Here is a 19,724-nt window from a genome sequence, read left to right as displayed (position 1 = left end):
GCTGGAGCATTAGTTTAGACCTCTTCCTAAACAGTGAGAGTCTATGCTGAGGAATAAGGGTGGCCATAGTTTTTGTTATCTAGATTTCAAAAGCAAATTAAACAAAGGGTGTCGAGGCTTTTTATGTCTGGAGTGGAGAAGCAGATGAAAGAATTGAAGAGGTGGTCAGGTCCATTTATTTCATGCTCAGCTCCAAGCCATGGACGCTCGACATCTGGAGACAATGCTGCATATGCACATGAAAAGAGTAACTATCCAGCTGTAGAAAAGGACTGCTGGTAATTATTTCTCAATCAAAACCACAACTGTAATTAGACCCTCTTATATATATATATATACATATAGAAGGTAAATAAATTCACCCAAGTTCTACTAGACTACTACTATGTTTAGGATGGTATTCAACTCTGAGTGTATAAACTCATTTTTACATTTTGGTAGCATTTTAACACTAGTTTTACCATGACATCACCTCTGTTCCATACTCGTACAGTAATATTAATGATTTTTACATTCATGGTGTTGGCTGACACATATTGGTTTCATTTAGTAGCCTGTGAGTGAAGAGTTGTTTGGAGCTTATATGGTCAAAATTGAAACACATCAGCCCTTTTAAGTTCTGACAATTTAGAATCTGAAAAATACACCCTGTAATGCTGCTGCATATATAGAAAAATAAGAATAGGATGGTATGTGAGATTAATAGTGTAGATTACTAGTAAACCACGTTTTAGATAGTTATTATTGTGATTTTTACTCTGATGTCGCCGCGCAGAATCAACTTTCATTTAACCTATTAATAGCTGCACGTGGCTCCCTGGCATAGAGTTCCAAATCACATTAAAATTGGCTGTGTTATTTAAAGCTCTCTTAATTTAATTAAATTTGGTACATAATCATTAGAGATCTTACCATTATTACTTGTAGTTTGGTAGGTGGGGTGATTTAATTTATCAAGAGAAATGCTTGCTGTGAGAAAACTAATTGAAGAAGTTGGAATGTTAGAAATATTCACATCTTGGCTGTTTTAAAATTTAAGGGACTTAATTAACACTTAAAAGGACATTGATGAAAAAGACTAAAATCTTCACCCTTTTTTGACTCAGAATTTTAACAAGTACAACCTTGCTCCATTTTTTTATTTTACTGAGAGATAGATCACTGGTTTAGGCCCTACCAGTACATCTTTCTGAGTTAATTTTAATGACCTTGATGCTCAGTCCTTCAAAAGTCCATAAAATTGATGTGTTTATAATCTTCTTCTTTATATATAAGATTTTCTTTTTTAAATAGAGAATACTAAATACAGAAAGGACCCCATCTAGAAGGAGCATAAATTATATGTTTAGCTATTTCCAGCATTATTAATACAAAACACTAAAAAGAGGAAAATCACATATTGGAGAAACTGAGAATCACAATTCCAGTTTGAGCAGTTTTATTGAGTACCATAGATATGGCAGTCTCATAATAAATGGTATAGCGATACTTACTATATTGTCTAATTATCAAAAACACCATTGACACTTCATTGAATTGATTTCATAGCAACCAAAGTTATCATATAAAAGTTGTCTTTTTTTTTCTTCTTCTAATATTTAAGTAATAATGGTATGGTGGTGTATATGAGGAGAGGAAGCAGAGTGAGGCATAGAAGGCGACCCCAGTTCCTTATAACCAACATTTGAGTGGTTAAAGCAGCCTGCACGAGTATCCGTACCATTGGCATTGAATGAGCACTAATGAACTGAGCCTAATTGGGCTAAAGTTGAAAGATGAAGAAGAAGAAGCCTAGTGCTTGGTTCTGGTCCCACCCAGGAGGCTTGGACCCTCTGCCTCTTAAATTCTTTTCCTTTGTGGCTCAGATAACTCAATACGCAATATTATTAATGTATTAGTAATACTATGCTATTTCATAAATAAAAAGTAGCTGAGTCTGAGCCTCAGACCCACAAGTCAGTTTTTGACTTTTCTATTGAGTAAAGAGGCTTTCTTGTCTTTTTTGTTTTCAAAGAAGAGTGAAGACTCTCAAATATGATTTGTTTTCTTACAAATCATGATTGAGAGTTAGATAAAGAGCCCTTAAAATGGAGATCCGCGCGTGCCGGTTACTAGGCTATTGTCCGACAAAGTACAGAAATGGCGACATAAATACTAGTACATATATAAGGTAGGTACCATTCTTAAATATTTGAATGTACTATACATTGAGTGAGCATTTAGAGTCCCGTATTACTTCAATTTTCATCGTGGTCCATACTTTTTATTAATGTATTATTTTGTTTTGGTATTAACTTCACTTTGGGCTAGGCTAATGCATATCTCCGAACAAGGTAGATTAAAACGCTAAAGTTAAAATTAATAATTAAACTCTACTCATTGTGTTACCCAATACTAAATAATACCAACCCACCAGTTGCGATATCTCACTTACTAGTGCACTTTAGTGTGTTTTGTAGCAATGCACTTTCTTTTTAGCTGGTTTTTTATTTTTCTTGGTTTTATTTTGTTTCCTTTACGTCTTCTTATGCTTTTTAGGCATTACTTTAGAAGCAATCACTTTTCTATGACCACTTTTCACCAAATAATTGTACGCATGAGTAAGAGCAACCAATAAAAGACTACGAAAATCTTAAATTTCCTTTTTCTCCTAAAATGAAATACAATCAAGCCACAGCATTACAACTGTCACGTGACAAAATTTAATGCAACCACCATTATGACAAAACATAAACGCAGAGGATTTAAACAAGATCCTTGTGTAGCTTTTTCCAACAAACAAACCCAAAAAGAAGAAGAAAAAAAACAGAAAAGAGAAACAAAAACCTATCTGGTAAAAAGTGAAAACTATTTAACGGGGGCTTCCTCACAGCAAACCATAAGCCCCCCTTCCCTATATGCGGCACTTACCCAAAAAAAATCAATGCCTTTAAGGACTGTAACCCTTACATGGCAGCAATAGTGCTGACAGTTAATAATGGTATACGTGGACCAAACACTAGCCTCTCTCTATTCGAGAGACTTGCCTACATCTTTAACCAGATGAAAACTGCTCTATAATTAGATGCTTCGTTTCACTCAGTCTTGTTTTGAGGAGCTAGAGTTGTCATTCTCTGTAATTTCGGATGAACCGGTGGATGACATTTCACTACTAGCATTAACTCCATTCTGGTAGTTTTTCGATGCCAGGGCAGGGTTCCTTTGAGGATTGTTCGCTGCAGGTGCTTGCCCTTCCTCTGCTAGTTTTTTTATTATGTTCATAACAGTGGGGAGGAACTTGGTGGACAAGGAAATAAGCCCAGGCAGCTGCGAGGAACATTAAAAAAAATATATGACAAAAGCACGTATATTTAGTGTCCATTGCTGGTTTTTCGGATGAAAAAAAACAGACAATAGAGATAGTAGTACTTAATTACTACTAAGTAGTGTTAATGCAAAATTAAATTTATCAGATGAGCAAGAGTTTGGGTATTGATCTAAATTATTAGAGGTATAGGCGGCCTTTATATATGTTCCTAAAAGAAAAGAAGAAGAAAAAGACAAAAGCTGATGAAGTAATGCAGCCTACAACACTAGTACTACTTTACCAAACTAGCTTTTAGAAGAAAGAAATTTGGATACTTACAGCACCATTGCGGAATTCACCCGAGATATCTAGCTGCACCCATAGGGCTTTGACAAGTAAGAAAGCCACAAAGATTACTCCCAGATACAGAGGATTTCTGCCATGAAAATACAAGATAATAAATATAAGCACAAAAATATAACACCAACAAAATAATAAAGATGAAAACAGCGTACCTTAGAAGCGTCATAAATTCATTGAATCCTAAAACAACCAAGGCAACAATAGCCCATGGAGGTGGTAACCAGTTGTTGTTTCTCTTGTTGGCTTCCTGAATAATAATTAAAATAATTATTTATTAACATAAACATCCATGCAGTATCCCAAGTCCCAACCATGCCACACATATTTTGAGTCCAATAATTGTAGAAATTATACGAATGATCTAGGCAGAAAAAAAAATATAAGCTCGGGGCAGGGCCATATTCTCTGGAGAAAGACAAATCTATTTAGCAGTAATTTAAAGACATTTATTAGAAATATAAACTAGGAGAGCTGATTGATGTGCTCTTGCACTTTTCATCGCCGCATAAAAATGGTAAACAACAGAGACTTTAACAAAAACCAACTTAAATTCCACTACACTCTTAAAACAGCATAATGACCAATGACTGGAAAAAGGCAGGAGCAAAAATGTGGGTGATACATGCACCTATGTTGACTTTAACCATAACCATCTTAAAATTACTACACTCTTAAAACAGCATAGTGACCCACTACTGAAGAAAGGAAGGAGCAAACATGTGGTTGATATATGCATCCTAAGTTACAATCGCAGTTTTAGATTTGTTTTCCTGTATATATATCAATGTTTTCACTGTATTTATATCCCTACTCCACATGATTCCTGCCGGACTTATGAATCCATTACATAAAATACATTGTAAACAGAAAATGATTTAAATTGTTAACGGGTTTAGAATCATGCCTGTGCTGCAATCGCCTGAGATACAGTGTACTCTGTCTCATTCTTGAATTGCCTCCATAAAGATTTGCACTGGACAGGCGTGATCAATGTTTTTTTTGGTGGGACCTGTATAAATCAGTGTCAATATACATGTAAATAAGAAGCTCCGACACATAATGAGCACATCTAACAGAGTGAGATTCTAATTATTAATAGGCATCTACCTCTTACATAAATTACAAGAAAATGCATCTCAAATTATAACTTTTACATATAAAGGTCTTTGTACAAGAGAACCACGAAGGAACAGCTAACAAAGGTTTGAGAACTTCTTCAAAAACATTACAGCTTATACTAAAAATTAAAAGAAAAATTACAAGAGATACCTCTTCCCACGAGCTCGTGGCCAGTGGATCAGCCGTTGTTATGCTCCTATCTTTAACGGCACCACCAGTAGAATCCACCAAAGCAACTGTTAAAGTGGTCTCAATGGTATCGGCATCAGAATCGTCCAAACGTATAGCAGCCATAACAGAGAGCAATTTTAAGGACTGTAGAAAGTTAAACAGTCAGCAACAAATAAAGTTCATGTAATGATAAATATTCTACAATAATTATATTGCCATACTGAAGAGCGTGCAGCTTTTGTAATAGCTCGAATATCTTCTTTCCCAGTCCAAACGCGGGGCATTGAATCAGAATCATGGCTAAACATTGTTGTGAACCTGATAGCAGTTCAAATGTCAATACATGAAAATAGAAGCTGAAAGTAAACAAGCAAAGTTGAATACAAAATAAGCAGATACCTGTCCTTCATACGGATCAAAACTCGTCCAGCCTCCTCCTTTGCTTTTGCCTCAACAACTCCTCTTGCATAATCCTCTAGATTTGTAAGCATTTTATTTCTTGTTTCTTCATTCATGTCAAAACCAGAAAGGGCATCAGAAAGCCCAGACACAGCTGATTCAGTCTCTCGTCGAAGGAGTTTTCTTATTGCAGGCCAAGTCTCGCTATTTGCTCCATCTAGCAGTGCTTCTACTGGTCCTGATAATGCCTCCTTCAGTTTGGCCTGCAAATGTGCTATTTACATCAGTGATAGTCCCAGGGAAAACTTAACCGGACTTATTATAAACATAAAAGAGATCAAAAAAGTTTCAAACAAAAATTTTAGTACGTTAATTTTTTATAATTTTATAAAATTTCTAAAAGCATCAAATTTAAACATCAAACTCTTAGCATTGCAGTTTTTCCTTCCATCTTACTAATATAATGCAATCATATCATGAATTCAAACTACTCAGCAACTTTCCCAGTTAAATTATTAGGTGTTAGATACAACCTCACATATAGCCTATGGTTACTAAAAGGCGGGCCATAAAATTAGAATTCAAGAGACAATGAACCGAACATGCTATATTACCTCATAGAATGCAGTAAGTTCAGATAGCTTGGCATCACGAACTAAGGAAATATGGCCATCTATATCACGTCGAACTTTATCCCTTACTTTAGATGTGTCCCAGTTTGCTAGTTCAATAACAGCATCTGCAATAATTCGTGTCAATGTTGTACTGTGCATGGAAATCAAGATTTACATCCATAAACTAAGCTTTGCTCTTAAGCCCATTTAGCAAATCTAACATGTCCAAATTTCAAAACCACTAGTACAGTATATTGACTCGTAAAAATGAATCAAATTTAATACTACACCTTATAAATACTTAAAAAAGAACTAGCAATACATACATCAATGCATTTCAAATTTCAGGCTTCCTCATATTTAACTTTTTGCTCTGAACCTACCTGTTTAATTATGTCTCTCTTTTTTTCATCTTAATACTTAGTTCTCATTCTGCTATGGCAACTGATCATAACTTAATGTCATCATACCTGCACATCTTTCATCAAAAAGAGACATATAGGACTGAGAGCAATCAGCAGCAGCGGCAGAAAACCCCTCGCCGCTATCCAAAGCCTTATCAAATGCTTCCTTAAATTTATCCAAAGTTCCAGATCTTATATGTCCCAGCAAAGTTTGAAAAGCCGGTTGGACGAGCTTCAAAACAGCAACAACAACAACAACAAAAAAAGATAAGAAAATAACAATTAATGAAAAAGAATGCAAAATGAGGATTAAAAATCATTGCTAGAAACATTTACAATGGAAGATAAATTTATCAAACTTGTACCCACAAGATAGGTTCAATAGCCTCCCACAGAGTTCTCTGTAATGTAATTGACACACAATCCAGATTCCAGTATCTTTTATGATGGAATCTTATTAATATGATTCAATGTACTTTATTCTATGTATCTTTAACAAGCCGAATCAAAAGTAATGCCATGTAATTGTAAATTTGCTCACTCTTTTGATCAATATAAAGTGAAAACTTAAAATTTAAAGTCCTCATATCAAGAAAATAATGCTAAACACTCATGATTACGTGTTTCTTATCTCATTTCCAGGAGAAAATTCCTGGAAGGGTGGGAGCCAAAGTGTTCTTCGAAAAGAAAGTAGAAACTTAAAATATTGATGAAAGTAAAAAGTGAATACTTGTAGCAGTTTCTCTTCAAGCTGCTTTCGCTTTGAAGATCTGACACCTTCATCAAAATACGTAGCTTCTGCATCATACCTAACATTTAAATTTTAATAAGCAAAAAATTAATAAGTAATTAAAAAAAAGGCAGATAAGATCTTGAGTATCATGAATTGCTTAATCAAACCATTCAAGAACCTTCTAAGAAACAATGGACTTGATATCTTAGCTTTCTTCTAGTAGTTGATAAGATTAAGACTTTCAATGGGCTGAAAAGATTGACTTTCTTAATATTTTTCAAATTTGTATACACATGTGACCCAAAAGCAAGTAATGAATTAGCTTCCCTCACAGGGCAGCATAAACTTTTTATTGAGGCATCTCAAATCCATCGCCAAGAAAATCACTGGCTAATTTATCATGCTGCATGATTCTTACTCGAAAGTAATATGTTGTTGCAAATGTTATCACCAAAACTACAGTCTAAGTAGCAGGCCAGTTGTCCTTAAAACCAGCAGCAGCAATGAATTTCTTACACTTAATTTTATCATTAACCAAGGACAAGATTGGACTAATCTAAGTCATAGCTAAAATTGTCAACCTACAGATCATAGTTGTTACTCGTAAAGCATGTATCCATATCCGTCATCTACAGAATGCATTGCTATTTATGGAAATCCGGACAGGAAGAAATCAATCTCTAGAATGCATAGAATTCATCCTCATATCTAACACTTGGGTTAAATTTTTATTTTTATTTAAATAAAAAGCCAAACAAATCTTACTCTGATAGACAGGTATCAATAATTGAACTGAGCTTCTTCCCAAATCCAGCAACAGGACCAATTTGTACGGCCTCCTCCAATGCCAGCCAGTACTGTGTCATTATTGAAGCAATTACCCTCCCAAAGTTTAGATACCAAATAAACATCTTTAAAGATAAAAATAAAAGTCATGGAAAAGATGGAAATGCATGAAAAAATGTTACCTCATTTCCAGAAAAGCTGGAGAACTTCTCATTGGCAATTTCTTCACAGCGCACAGTTGCCACCATCACCTGTGAATAAACAAATGAATCAATAAATATGTTTCTCTTGTCAATATTACTGTGTATAGCAGTACAAGCCATAAGCCACATATACCCTTCCAAAGAGCTGGAATTTGATACATTTATAATTTACCTTATGGGCAGGAAGATCAAGGTCCTTGTTTTCCTTGATGACTTTCCATATTTGTTGTGCACTAAAAGAAAATCCTGAAGCAGGAACAACTCCCCTTCGATCTCCAGCAAGTCCACCAGGTGCAATCGAGTGAAAGAATCTCTGCCTCAAGTTAGCAACCTGATTCATAGAAAGGGCACCAAGCAAAAGAAAACCAGGTGTATATAAGATATATCTTCAACCAATCAAAGGCTTCATCTTCCGCAGTAAACAACAAGAATTACAACAGACACCTATACTTGTCATTTTAAAAAATTCATAAAATAAAATTATTAAGTTTAGATATCCAAATAATTCCATGCAACAATTAAAAGTAATTAAGAAAAAAGAAGGTAAACTATCACTGCAATTTTTTCACATATACAAAAATATTTGTTGTAAAACATTTCTTTCAATATAATCTTCCTTTTTATCTTTTCAAACAAGGTTTTAGGTAATAAGCAAGGAAGAAATCAGTATATTTCACACAATGTCTGGACATCTCTTACACATTAGAAGCAAATTCCATACCTGCTCCTTAAATTGCTCTTCCTTTTCTTCATAACTTGAAAGAGCTACAACCTCAACCTATAGCAAATTTGGTCAACAATAGGAAACAACGTCAAATAAAAAGTGTGTTCCACAGCTGAAAGAAAAGTGGCAGTTTTTCTTAAGAGTATGGCATCTCACATTAAAAAATTCACTCAGGGGAGTTTCCAAATGAGCTTGAGGCTTCGGCACAGAGTCCCATATCTGAAGAAAAAAAAAGAAAGGAAAGGAAAGAGAGATGTTGAGAAGTAATAAAGAAAACCCAACAATGAAATAGAAAGAACAAAATTAAAATACTAACCTTCTGAATGTCTTCTCTAAGAACAGGTTCTAAATTCTCCAATGGTGTCTATTAAAAAAAACATAAATAAATAACCATAAAACTCAACTCTCAATAGGAATTATCTCAAACCATGAATCCAATACAGATCACTAGAAAAGAGGAACACACCCTTGTTTTATCACGTATGACAAACATCAAAGTTGTTTTACGTGGACTAAACAACCGCATCATCACCTGCAAGAGATTTTAACCATAAAGCTAATTGAATTATTAGTTCTTGAATTTGAGTTGGCTTCTAAATGATGGACATAAGAGAGCAGAGGAAAGACCTGGAAGACAGTTTTTAGAAGAGGCTTATTTGCAGCTTGCTCACGGCCAATATCATGACACCACCTACATACAGTAGTTTACGATGATTATCACCCAAACTATAAAAATCTAGCAAATACATAGAACTGGCCTACTAGGTACCAGAAAGTAAGTAAAAGAAGTCAGTAGATAAAACAAGAAATTTCTTACATGTTTATAAGAACAATATCTGAAACAGCAAGAGCAAAAAGAGCACTCTGCTTCTCGAATGCTGTATCATCCTGAAGATAAACCAAATCATAAGAACAAATATAAACCAACCTCTTTCATCAACACACATGACATAAGCCCTAAGACTATTAAATTTATGAAACTTAATTTAAAGGAACAAAAACTTTACACCCAACATGTGCAACAATTTAACATATTATAGTAGATCAAATTTTATATGTTGTGAAACAATAACAGAGTACTCAAGATCAAGACTGCAATAATTTAAAAACAACAAATGTATATTATCAAGGAAAGAGAAAAAAAACAGAGACAGTAAATGAAGACATTAGTAAGTCTTGAAAGAGCACCTCTCCTCTTTCTCTTCCATCTGTTCCCTCTAAATCCATAACAAGTGTACAGGGTTCGATACCGGCACATTTCGCTAACCAGATACCTTTTGTAGTTTGAGACCTGCATAATACCAGATAGTGTCAATTTGCTAATCTCTAACAAATATCAAAGAGACATTGTATAAGGATTTTGAGAAACATGCCTTCCCCTAAAAGCATCCATCTCTCTGAAGTTGGTGTTGAATAAATTATTCAACAAGGTGCTCTTTCCTGTTAAAATCATCAATAGCAATGCGAACATGAATATAAACATAGAGATCAAAGTACCAAAGTACGTTTCACAAACAGATCATTAATATTAAAAAAGAAAGCAGTCTCAGCATATGGTAGTAAAGCCTTCAAATTCCCAAAAGCTTGAAAAAGATTTTACTCAAAGTCTAATTTAGTCAAACTATCAAAGAATAATATCATTAAAATTCCTAAGATATTAAGGAAATAAAGTTGCATACCACTACTTTGTGGACCCATTATGGAGACAACCGCATACGAAAGACCGCATTCGCCCAACTTTACCTCCTTGATGAAACTGTCAATTCCAGTGACATTGAATACACCATCTCCATCTATAAGCTGAGTAGAACAGCAACCATCATCTGCTGCACAGCAATATGTGTTCATGTTAGATAAACAAAGAAAGTAAAGACTTCTAACACCCCAAAAACAAAATGTTATGCACTAACATATCAAATTCTTTAAACACAAATAGCTTGAGATTAAGCTACCAGTTCAATCCATTGTAATGAATACGATTGATCTGTACCAATTAATTTCTTTACAAAGACTGACATCCTATGAAATTTTCTCATTAATTTTCAAACAACAGGGCATATCATCTATCACCAATTTAAAAAGTGTCACCACCAACACCACCAATCTACACGCACATTTAGTGTACGAAGACGTTTTTGTTCCAATAATTGAGATTGACATAATAAAAATTACAAGATTCATGCTCAATCTCATTGTTTTCTTACAATAAGATACTACAAATCCGTGAATCGTTTGCTGCAAATGGGAACATAAAGCTTTGTAAAACTCTGCATCTGTTCACATCTAACACACTCAATTTGTTGACACTGCCAAATAATTTCATCAGCCCCAAAACACCTTATATTTGCATTTCCAGTTTTCTCAACTATTCGAAGAAATCTCAAATTCTACAGCTCATTTCTTCTCTATCCAAAATTTTCTCAGTAGCCAAGCCCCAACTCAAAATATAAAATAAACATCCCAAAATATCTAACTTTAATTCCCGAAATCAAAACATAAAAAAACCAAAACTGTCAGAATTAATATAAAGAATACTTCAGATGTCCAAAATCTACATAACATTGAAGCAAATCAATCGAATAAAAGTCAATAAGCTAAACTTAAACCCCATTACTTAAGGTTTATTTCAGTAAATGATCAAATTTAAAATTAAAAATAAATAAATAACCCAAAACAAAAACAGTTACCCAACAAGCAAACGCTTAATGATATAAATAAGAAACGAAGAAATGAAATTGATATCAATCAGAATCATAAATACATAAAGATTAACGTCAGTGGTCAAATATACGAGCAAATTATCAATAAATAATGGAATAAAACACAAATCAGAATAGATCAGATGGAAAAGAAAAGAAGGTACCCATTTTGAATGAGCGATTAAGATTGGGAATCAGAGAGAGATGAGCTTTGTAATGCGGGAAACGCAGATCGACCGAGAGAAAGCAGAGAAAGAAGAGAAGATCTCAGATGGAATGAAAATGGAATCGATCTTTTATTCTTTTAATTTTTTTTATTGTATTTTAAATAAATAATTTTAAAAAAAAAAAAAAAGGTGTGCTTGACTATCTTTGTCCCTTTGATCAAAGCTCCTCTCTTTTAAATAAAAATAAATAAAATTTTATTCTCCTTTTACCTTTTTTTTTTCTTTTTTCCTATTTTAACTATTACAATTTTTTTCTCAAAAGAAAAAAACTGTGTCACTTTTTTTTTTAAATAAACCCTCTCTTTTTTTTTTACATTATATAGTTTATATTTATTGTTCAAAATATAGTTAATAACTTTGTTGTTGTCCTCTCAGAAGGGAAAAAAAAAAAAAACTCTTCATCTTCCATCCTCTCTTGCATAAATATTGTCATGTAAGCCCCTTAAATTCCTTTTTTTGCGAAAAGGAACAAATTAAAGAGTCACTTTGATACACCATCAATCATGACTCTCAGATTTTCACCTTTTTCACCCAGAAAAAAGGAGATTTTTTAATAAATAAAAAAAGCAGTAATTGAAAAGTTTTTAGTATAAAACATATTTACACCCATAAATACTAAAAAAAAATCAACCACTTAAACCAAAAAGGTAACAAAATAATATAAATTATTGTTATTTGTACATTAACTAAACAAATAATATATAAAATGCAATGTTTTTGTGCAAACATGTGAAAATCTAGGTAGATTATGTAATTTTATCATTAAATAATGAATCATCAAATGTTTTCTTTAAAATTATATTTTCATCTACACAAATTATATATTTTTTTAAAATAAATTTTATTGAAATTTTGATCGGTGGTGACAAATGAAAAAAGACAAAAAGAAAGAAAAACATAGGCCCCACACAGACCACCCGGCACTAAATGAATAATTACGTCTCTGGCACTAAATATTTAGAGGGTAAAATTGAAAAGGCATGGGTATTGGGTAGCAATTAGCAAATATAATTTTTTTTGTGGTAATTAGCAAATATAATTGAGCACAATGCTTTCACAAAAATCCAAAAATTTACATTTATTTATTATGCAATAATTTATTTACATTTATAATCCTTAACACCTGATGGGAAAAATAAAAATAAAGAAAGAATCATAGTATAGTAATAATGATAGGCTTAATTATTGTGGCTCTTGAAATATGCTTGGGTTATAATTACTTATGGGGAATTATCTGGTATACCCTGTTGTTTTGCCTCGTGAAGTATTTTAAGTGAATTTCTTTTGTATAACTGTATATATTGTATTTATTTAGAGTATTCTGTAAATTTTTTAGAAAATTTTGAATAATATACAATGCTAAAAAATAAATTCAAAACAGATTGTTACATGCGTGATTAAAATTTTTATGCGCATGGAAGGTAACATATTTGAACATTATGTTCAGCATTGTAAATTATTCGATTTTTTTTTTTTTATTTGCAGGATGCTCTAAATAACTACAATGTATACAGTAAAAAAGAAATTCGCTGAAAATACTTACCAACCCAAAAACACCATGGGTGCACCAATGTGCCTATTTTATAGGGGTGCACCCGAGAATTTTCCCTTATTGGTAACAATGTTCCACTATTCTTCACAAATTCTTTTTTGGATAATTCTCTCGTGCACTCCTAAAAAGGGGTATACCAGTGCTCCCCTTGATGATTTTGGCTCGAAAAGTATTTTCGGCGAATTCTTTTTATGACCGTGTACATTATAATTATTGAGAGTTTCCTACAAATTTTCATAAAATTTCGAATAATTTACCGTGCCGAAAATAAGGTACAAACATGTTAACTTCCACGCTCATAAAAAAACAGTCACGAGTACAACAAACTATTTGAACTTTGTTTTATACACTGTAAATTATTTAGAATTTTCCGAAAAATTGCAGAATGTTCTAAATAACTACAATGTACACGGCCCTAAAAAAAATTATGCCGAAAATACTTCCTGAGCCAAAAACTAGAAAGAAGTGTACCAATGTGCCATTCTTTAGGGTACATCGTATAATTTTTTTTATATATATATAAATTACTGAAAAACTACCTATGTTTATTTTAATTTAAGGTTTTTTATATATTAAAAGAGGAATGAGGATTCTCCAATGTACCCCAAAAAATGGCACACCAGTGCACCCCCTTGGTGTTTTTGGCTCGAGAAGTATTTTCAGTAATTTTTTTATGACCGTGTACATTGTAGTTATTTAGAGCATCTGCAAATTTTCAGAAAATTTCGAATAATTTACAACGCTGAAAATAAGGTTTAAACAAATTATTTTTCACGCGCATAAAAAAACAATTATGTATGCAATATACTATTTGAACTTTGTTTTCTATATTTTAAATTATTTGGAATTTTAAAAAACTTTGTAGTATAATCTTAATAATTACAATATTTATGTCATAACAAAATTTGAGCTAAAAATAATTCCTAATCCAAAAACTACATAGAAGTTCACCGGTATACTCATTTTTGGGTGCAACCAATAACTACCCAAAGTTATATTTATAAGAAAATCAAGGAAAACATTCAGAGCTTGAATCTCCTGTAGACGACCACACATGCTGGAGAAGACATAATCACAGTCATGATGAATAAAGACAATTCTAATGCGTTGGATTTTAGCATCTGGTAGCACTCGAAAAGAAATATGGAGCCAAGTGTACTAGATGCTTTTCATTTTGAACTCTTTGCTGACCTGGCAGTACATGATTGGATGACTTGCATCGCACTGAAATTTTTTAAATTTATAAATAGGTCACGAACGACAACTGAAATTAGATTTAAATTAAGGAAAAGATTGTACAGGTAGGCAGGAGGGGTGAATGTGAAGCGTTAAGAAATGGGACCCACCTGATTTCACCGACCCGAGATGAGAAGTGGGACCCACCAAGCCGCCCATTTGGTTAGAAAAAGGGTTGGACGGTCCGATCATTAAGAGCTTTGGAGGTTTGTGGGGTCGCTTCATGTAGCCGCCGTCAATGGTCTACTTTGGCCTTTCGGTAGCCAACTCACTACTCAGCGTGGGCTCCACTTTTTTTTCTATTAAGAAATTCCCAAACTAATCTCTTGCCAACGTCTTCTCCTGATATTTTACTGACTCGAGACACATAACTTTATGCTTTGTCTGGTAAGAAGTCCATGCGTTAAATATCGATTGTAATCTGTTTGTGATGTTTGGAAAGGCAAATGGAAATTACAGATTTGGGATCTATTTAAAACTTGTTTAGTAAGTTGGGAGGAAAGAAAAAGAAAAAGGTTATTACAAAAAAGAATAAATAATTATTAGTATATTTACAATATTATCTATATTATTTTTATGTTTATTATTTATTTTCAATTGTATTTCACTTTCTCAATCCCTTCTATTACATTATGTTTGGTGGAGATGAGAAAATGGTAAATGGAGATGGGTGGAGAAAAGGGGAGAATCTATTGTTTGGCAAAAGGGAGAGATGAAAGGAAAGGAGAGATGGAAGAATAGAGTCTTCCTCCAAATTATTAAAATTCAATCATTCTAAGGAAATATTCAAAAAAAAAAAGACAACTTAAATATATAAACTACAATAAAAAAGTAATAAATATTTATGCTACAAATGATAATATGATAATATGGTAATTTGACTAGTTGATCTCATATACATCATTCTAATTTCATCCCTCTTACCAAATAACATGCAAGAGAGCTACTAACTTTTCTATCCATCATAATCTCTATCATTCATAAACTTCATATCCATCTTACTCTTCCTCCTTCCTACCAAACATAACCTTGGTTGGATGGATGGAAAGTAGATGAAGGATGGAAAATAAGGAGGATGGAGAAGAGAGTGATAATCATTTTATGTTGTTTGGTATGAGGAATGGAATTGTAGAATAATAGATAAGTATATATTTATGAAATTATTTTTTAATAATATCTTAAGAGAGAATAATTGTAATTTTAAACAAATTATAAAGGAGAGTATGAATCATTCCATTAATATGGAAGGTTAAAAATGATTTACTATCTTTTCATCTATTCTCTCATTCCTTCCGTCTCTCTTACCAAACAATAGCATTTATAATAGGGAATTTACTCATTTGGTACCCTATGTTTTTGCAAAGTATCATTTTGGTACCCTCTGTTTTCAATAATGCTCATATGGTACCTTATATTTTAAAATTATACATATTTGATATCCTAGACTCAGATTTGATAGATAAAATTTTGTCAATATGATCAAACTGTCATCAGTTATATGTAATTAAGTAATTAAATTTAAATTTAGAATTTACATAATTGACAGCAGTTTGATTAAATTGGTAAAATTTTATTAATTAAATTTGAGTTTAAGGTACTAAATATGTACGATTTTAAAATACAAGATACCATATAGGCATTATTGAAAACAGAAGGTATCAAAATGATACTTTGCAAAAACACAGAGTACCAAATGGTTACCTACCATTTATAATATCCTCTTATGTCTCTCTCTCCTCTCATTTCCACACACCCTCTTCTCCCTCCAACCAAACATAATATTAAGGAATGATAGTTTTTGGTAGTCCTAAGTGGATTGGCAATCCACACCCTTCCTTACTAGTTACCCTTTTTGCTCTACCAGACAAATAAAAAATAAAGATGGATCAACCCACTATATAGTGTTGAATTCATCCTTCATCTAACCCCTCCTACCAAACAAAGGGTTAATCATCAATATCTTTTTTTAATTTAATTTTGGATGATAACAAAGCTTAACATTCTTTTTTGAGTAAGTTATTTAAGATTTTAATTTTTTAATTCGTATTTCAATTATAATTTCATAAATTTGAAGTTTATGAATTAATCAATATTAATTATGTTAGAAAAAAATATGAGAAATGTGAAGTAATTTTATATTTGGTAATTATAATTGAAAAATATTGTGAATTAGGAAACAATAATATAGTATATCATATCATATAATTAAAGTACCTGATAAATAAATGAATAAATAATTTGCCAACGTAAATAATGTTTTGATTTTTTTTTTTTTAAAGGAATGTTTTGAATATTTAATACAGACAGATTATAAAAATAATATTTTAGAACAAAAAAATGTTTAATTTTATCAATATTTTTATATTTAAAATTTTATTTTATTTATTTCAAATATTTTACATCAAACTAGTTCAAATAATGAAGTATATATAAAATAATTTATCAAGATTGTGGATAATAAAAATTTGAAGAATATTTGTGATTTTTTCAATGCATATTTTTATTGAATATTCGCTTGTCTGCTAAAGGAGAATACCTACTGTGACCAAGAGTTGTAAATTATTTAAACTATAATACCATGTGGTAATTTCTAAAATCAACATACCGTGTAACTATAACATTATAAAAATAAACAATATTTAAATTAAAATATGTGCAATTGAGTATATGATTTCATTCCACGGATGATATTTTAAATTAAAATATGTGAAAAGTAATACTAAATTACATTTGCCAATATCAAGATATTAAGTTTTTTAATACTAAACTATTTTAATATTTTTACATCAAATCATCTAAATAATAATAAAATAGAAATATAAAATTAAGGATTTTCATTAATTGAGTTGGATCAATTTGGACGAGTTATCCAACCCACCCAACCAAAACTTGAGTTCTATTTAGCAACTCGTAATCTATCCAAAGTACCAAAAAATAATTACTCTAATCCAACCGGTTGGGTTAAATGAATTAAGTGGGTTGATTCGTTTTAAGAAGTACATAACAGTTGCAAAAACTATAATTTTAGTAAGCTGCTTCAATTAGATGCATGCCATGCTAAGGTCGCTCTTTGTCTTGGAGTTCTCTGGCAGAGAAGGAGTTGAGTTAGCTTGAATAGTACATCATTTTGAAAGAAAAAATAATAATTATAAATAAATTCTATATTTAAACTTTTTACTTTTCATTTGAAAAATGACCATAAATCAAATAAAAATAAATATTTTTCTAAAAAAAGATAATAAAAGAAGATGAGAATATTTTTTTAATAATATAAGTGTTAATATCGTTATTTTAAAAAAATAAACATATATATGACTTAAAACTTAAAAAAAAAAGTTACAAAATTAGTTATTAGTCAAGTTAAGTCTAGGGATGCACATTTTTCCTACGGGGACGAGCCTCCATAGGGATCCACCCCTAATGGGGCGGGGAATCTCTATTTAAATGTGAAACAGGGCGAGGACGGGGATAATTTTCAATCCTCGAATGTTAAATGAGATGGGGGCAGGGATGACACTCCCTTCCCTGACGGAACCCGTTTAAATTATTATATATTTTATAATATTTATATTTTTCTTTATGAGTTATTGTAGTATATTAGTAACTTTTTTAATATTTTAAATTTTATTTGGGTTCGTGTTTAGTATTTTAAATCATAAATATTGTGCAATATTTTAATTTACTATTTTTATTTAAAAATTTTAATCTAAAATTAACTTTTTAAATAAATGGGTTCCCCGTGGGGATTTCCCGCCCCGTCCCCGACAGGAAATAAGCAGGGATGGGGGCGGGAACGGTGATTAAAATTATAAATGGGGACGGGGACGGGGACGGGGATGGTGGGGGGGGAGCACTCCCCGCCAATTCCCCGCCCCTTGTGCATCACTAGTTGAGTCAAGTTAGGTGGGTTAGAATTGATATCTAACTCATTCTTAATTTTAATGGTCAGATTGAGCATACCTAAAAAGGTATACACTGATGCATATCTTTTGTGTTTCCTGACTCGTGAACAGTCTTCTACGCGATTTTTTTTATGACTATGTATATTGTAGTTATATAGAGCATCCTGCAAATTTTCAAGAAATTTTGAATAATTTACACTGCCGAAAACTAGGTTCAAACAAATTATTTTCCACACGCATAAAAAAAATTAGTCACGAATGCAATAGCCTGTTTAAAGCTAGTTTTCGACATTGTAAATTATTCGAAATTTTATGAAAATTTGCAATAATTTAAGAGAAATTTACGTATATCACTAGAAATTAAGACAAAAATTACATTTATATTGTAACACAGAGTTTTTTTCTTTTTTACGGTTCAAAGTTTTTTTATACACTTATACAACGTCCTCACTCACTTCGCCGGAGAAGACAGTCATACACCGGGAGAGGTAAGGGGTCCTGGGCTTGGGCAGAGGCTTAAGTCAGCTCGGGTGCTGGTGGAATCACACCTGTGATTACGGTGTTTACTTCTCTGGCAACACCGTCCATTGATTTTTTGAGCTTCATAGATCACGATGATGGGGAGCTTCCGAGCTTGTTTACATCGACAACTGTGATTGCCACCACTATCTGCGGCTATGACTAATGAGTCCCATCTGGACAACTGTAGCGACCCAAATTTCCTAATAAGGCTTAGGGCCTTGATTAGGGGGGCAGGATGACAAATTTTGGAAATTATGTGATTATGCGATATTTATGTGTATCATTATGTGATTATCTGAGTTTATATCATAATATGACTTGATATGCATGTGTTAGGTGCATTAAATATGCATGTGGACCCATTTCTGTTTAATTAAGTAATTTTCATAATTTGGCTCGTTATGGGTATATTTAGCAGATATGTGGTCTGTGTGTGGTACTTCATTATTATTTGGTTATGCATGGGTTACTCAGCACGAGACGATCCTAGGAGACAAGCCAGTGGGAAAGTCACAACGGGATCCATACTTGACTCGGAGTGAGTCAATGACTATTTAGCACATTACCGGGATATTGGGTAGTGGGAACAAATATTTGATGATAGATTGGGAGTTAGTGAGATCAGGGGGAGATTTTGGGAATTTTGACTATTTTACCCCGGTGGGCGTTTTTGGGACCCTGAGCATTTGGATTTACTTGAGGTTACTTAAGTTTGAAGTAACATGTCAGAATTATAAAAGAACGTTCAGAACGTTCTCTTTCCATCATGTTCCCTTTTCGACAC

At 32.5% G+C, this 19,724-nt stretch overlaps 1 protein-coding gene across 2 annotated transcripts; it reads right to left on the bottom strand.

Annotated features, from left to right (window-relative positions):
- Positions 1 to 2,622: 2,622 nt before the first annotated feature.
- On the bottom strand, positions 2,623 to 11,823 carry LOC133794468 (protein ROOT HAIR DEFECTIVE 3-like). Of its 2 annotated transcripts, none has more exons than XM_062231699.1 (23): positions 11,666 to 11,823; positions 10,482 to 10,628; positions 10,176 to 10,242; positions 9,991 to 10,093; positions 9,620 to 9,690; positions 9,430 to 9,493; positions 9,269 to 9,334; positions 9,119 to 9,166; positions 8,959 to 9,021; positions 8,800 to 8,856; positions 8,251 to 8,409; positions 8,058 to 8,126; positions 7,855 to 7,946; positions 7,087 to 7,165; positions 6,423 to 6,588; positions 5,953 to 6,077; positions 5,339 to 5,601; positions 5,161 to 5,257; positions 4,919 to 5,083; positions 4,554 to 4,658; positions 3,802 to 3,896; positions 3,626 to 3,722; positions 2,623 to 3,306 (listed from the first exon to the last, which is right to left on the bottom strand). In XM_062231699.1, the coding sequence occupies exons 1-23, from the start codon at positions 11,667 to 11,669 to the stop codon at positions 3,079 to 3,081; spliced, it is 2,430 nt and encodes an 809-aa protein (XP_062087683.1). In that variant the 5' UTR covers positions 11,670 to 11,823; the 3' UTR covers positions 2,623 to 3,078. The 2 variants fall into 2 exon arrangements, with proteins under 2 accessions (XP_062087683.1, XP_062087684.1); XM_062231700.1 differs by having other exon boundaries at positions 10,482 to 10,625; positions 11,666 to 11,819.
- Positions 11,824 to 19,724: the final 7,901 nt, after the last annotated feature.

The sequence above is a fragment of the Humulus lupulus genome, chromosome 8 (assembly GCF_963169125.1).
Source record: "Humulus lupulus chromosome 8, drHumLupu1.1, whole genome shotgun sequence".
Classification (NCBI taxonomy): domain Eukaryota; kingdom Viridiplantae; phylum Streptophyta; class Magnoliopsida; order Rosales; family Cannabaceae; genus Humulus; species Humulus lupulus.
This window is presented reverse-complemented; position numbering and strand designations above follow the sequence as displayed.